General features: G+C 37.1%; 1 protein-coding gene across 1 annotated transcript in view; it reads right to left on the minus strand.

Moving 5' to 3' along the window:
• LOC104965394 (RNA binding protein fox-1 homolog 1-like) overlaps window positions 1-3,362 on the minus strand; it is a 132,814-nt gene that overhangs the window by 89,647 nt on the left and 39,805 nt on the right. The window contains exons 7-8 of the mRNA XM_010794349.1: window positions 3,116-3,263; window positions 440-486 (exon numbers count right to left, since the gene is read on the minus strand). Coding sequence (XP_010792651.1) covers window positions 440-486; window positions 3,116-3,263 — 195 coding nt within the window. The remainder of the gene's footprint in view (window positions 1-439; window positions 487-3,115; window positions 3,264-3,362) is intronic.

The following is a 3,362-nucleotide window of genomic DNA, read 5'->3' on the forward strand; positions in this document are numbered from 1 at the left end:
CTACTACGACACTACACTACACCACACACACACACACACACACTACACACACGACACACACACACACACACACACACACACACACACACACACACACACACACACACACACACACACACACACACACACACACACACACACACACACACACACACACACACACACACACACACACACACACACACCCTTATGGTTTGAGATTCACCATTCTTACGTTTTTGCAGCTATTTTTAAACCTTTTTTGACCCGAGCTGCGTTGAAATAACATAATAAGAAGGTGTGTTTACATGTTTACATGTTTGCAGGCAGCTCTGTGCAGCGCATGACTGGACACACACATGCAGAATCAACCCCCAGAGGGAAAGAAAAAGCAGGATAAGCTGTGAGGAGAGGAGGGGGGGGGAGATAGAGAGGGAGTGTCGGTGGGAGGTGAGTTTACTTACATATAAGTCTGCAGCGCCGTAAAACCCATCCTGATACACCACACTGAGAGGAGGAAGAGGAGAGAGTGGAGGAAGAGGAGGGTGCAAATGGAGTGGTGCACAGTCCCGAAAAACCAGAGTGGAGGAAGGTCACACAGCAACATCATTATAAAGAGAGAGAGGGGGAGAGAGGGGGAGACAGAGAGAGAAACGTTATTTCACACCCATGCAGCATGCAGAGGAAATACAGCTCCCACTTGAGCTCCATTACTGAAATAAAGCTGATTGTGGAGTCATAGGAGAGACTTCATAAAGCCTACATATCTACAAGAAACAGTTCAATAAATGTGGAAAAATAAAGATAATTAAATGGAAAATATATATATAAATAAAATAAAATAAATGAATTAACAAAAATTATAATACAACAAATAATAATTAAAATAAATAAATATAAGAATAGAAAATGTGGAAATATATACATTTTTATACATAAAAAAACATACAAATCAAAACACAACAAAATATGATATGCAAATTATTACAATTTAATTTTAAGCATTTTTCATTTATATTCACATTTATTTCCTTATATTAATATTTATATATTTTTTGCAAATAAATGATGATATCAAAGTTTTTCTATGTATTTATTTGTTTTTAATTCTTTATTATTTAAAGGCAAAAGCAAAAACGTATAAAATAAAGGCTTAAAGAATACATTTTATTATGTAAAAACAAATAATCCCAAAAAACAAACTAAAGATTTTAGATTAGAAATGTAATTTATGAGAATTTAAAAGGGGAACTTCTTTGTTTATTTACATATTTATTATTTACACATGTCTTTTACTCATCTTCTACAGATGTCTTCTTTGTAATGGCACTCCTGTGACTCCATAGCTAACAGATTAATGTCCTTGAGCTGAAGTGCCACCATAAAGATCTCTTATTCCCCCGCTACAATAAAACCAAGACATTAAAGGTCTCCTATTATACTGTTTTATCAATATATTACAGGTCTCAGATATATACAGAGCCTGTCTCTGATTGGCTGAAACACCAAACAGATCATTGCAGCATTACCCATAATCCCCTCTGTTTCAGCCCTGTTTCCAAAGTGCTGATTCTCTGTCTGTTACTTTAGATGAAAATAAGGAGCCCCTCCCCACGCCCCTCTGAGAGACATTTGGTTACAAAGAACACAATGGTGCTCTAGGAGGAGATTCAGGTGATAAGGGGGGGGGGGGGGGTTACCTTGGTTGCTGATTGGCTAATGGTTACACAAGCCAAAACATCGTTATGACATCATAAAGTGGCCAAAATCTGATCAGTTTATTTTCAGACAGGTTTTTATAGAAATGGATCAAAAAGAGAGAGAATCTTTGTTCCTGAAACTTTCAGAGTCTCTTTCCACAGAGGGGACACATGTTGATGTAGAAGAGACATGGAGAAGAGGGGACACATGTTGATGCAGAAGAGACATGGAGAATTGGATTTTGCACAATAGGTGACCTTTAAAGCTGCTTTGATGCTCTTATGAAATCTCAGAGGTGTGCTTTGGTTTCTAGTTGAGCAGATATGGAGCGGGTATTTCCTCTTGTTCAGCTTCATCATCATCATCATCATCATAGTAAGAAAAGCCATTAACCAATCAATGCTGCTTTGATCTGAGCAGTCACGAGTCGACCCCATTAGCCAATCACAGCACGGCAACAACATGCACAGTACACACACTGATGGACAAAACACACACGTTAACGGGGAATAATTCTGTGACTGCTTCTGCATAATGGCTCGATGTGCTTTGTGTGTGTTTATGCTAATCTGCCGATGGCTTGGTATCTGCGGGGTTTTATTCAAATGAAGCTCGGATGGTGCATTCCCATCAGAGCTGAAGAGCTTAAGAACTGAGTGTGACAGAGGGAAGGGATGTGAAGTGTGAATGATGTGTGAGCACGAGCCACTGTATTAAACAGAGAGCGGGGGAAGGATCCTGTGAAGTGGTATTCATGGGGAGTTCCTCAATAGATTTACAGGCCACTGAACAAAACAATTGATCCTGACTTTTAGTACTTCTCAAATGTGTTAAAACACTCAGTGCAGATACAGGGCAGATACAAATGTGTGTGAAGTCAATAACTCTGATAGTTCTGATTTCACCATCAGCGGCTAAAACACACTTTGAATTGTGCATTTCAGAATTATTATCTTTATCAATACTAACACAGGTTTGTACATATTTATTGCGGTTATATATTATTGTAAATTTGCATATTTTACTTTACTTTTATTCTATTTTGTTATCTTTTTATTTCACATTTTTACTTAATTTCTTAAAATTGTATAAATGTTTTAAAATATTGTATAACATTTTTTTCACATTGTTACTCAACTGGATTGTTTATATTAATATTTACATTTTATCTTATTCTTTATCCTTTTATAGCACTTTTTCTTCACATATTTTATATTAATATTTGTATTCTATTTAAAAAAAATTCTTCACATTTTTACTTAAATTCTTAAAATTATACATTTTTTTTTTAGATTGTATTTAAATCTTTTCACATTTTTACTTAACTGGATTGTTTCTAATAATATTTACATTTCATCTTATGCTTTATCCATTTATAGCACTTTTTACTTAATTTATTATATTTATTTAAGTCTTCTTTTAAGTCTGTTCTTACCCAGGGTATGTAGGCATGGCCGGTTGAGGCACGGCGGCTCGCACAGCGCTGTAGACGGGTCGGCCGCGGCCTCTCAGGTGAGCCCCGCGAAACGCTGCTGCTGCTGTGGTGGCTGCTGCCGCTGCTGAAGAGTAGGGGAACCCTGGGACTGAAGGGGTGTCTTGAATGTTGTTATTATTGTTGCAGGACATATTTGGAGAGGAAGGAGAAGAGAGTGTTGAGGTTGTGAAGAGTTTTTTGTGTGTGT

This window comes from Notothenia coriiceps, unplaced genomic scaffold (assembly GCF_000735185.1).
Source record: "Notothenia coriiceps isolate Sejong01 unplaced genomic scaffold, NC01 NC01_scaffold00037244, whole genome shotgun sequence".
Lineage (NCBI taxonomy): Eukaryota > Metazoa > Chordata > Actinopteri > Perciformes > Nototheniidae > Notothenia > Notothenia coriiceps.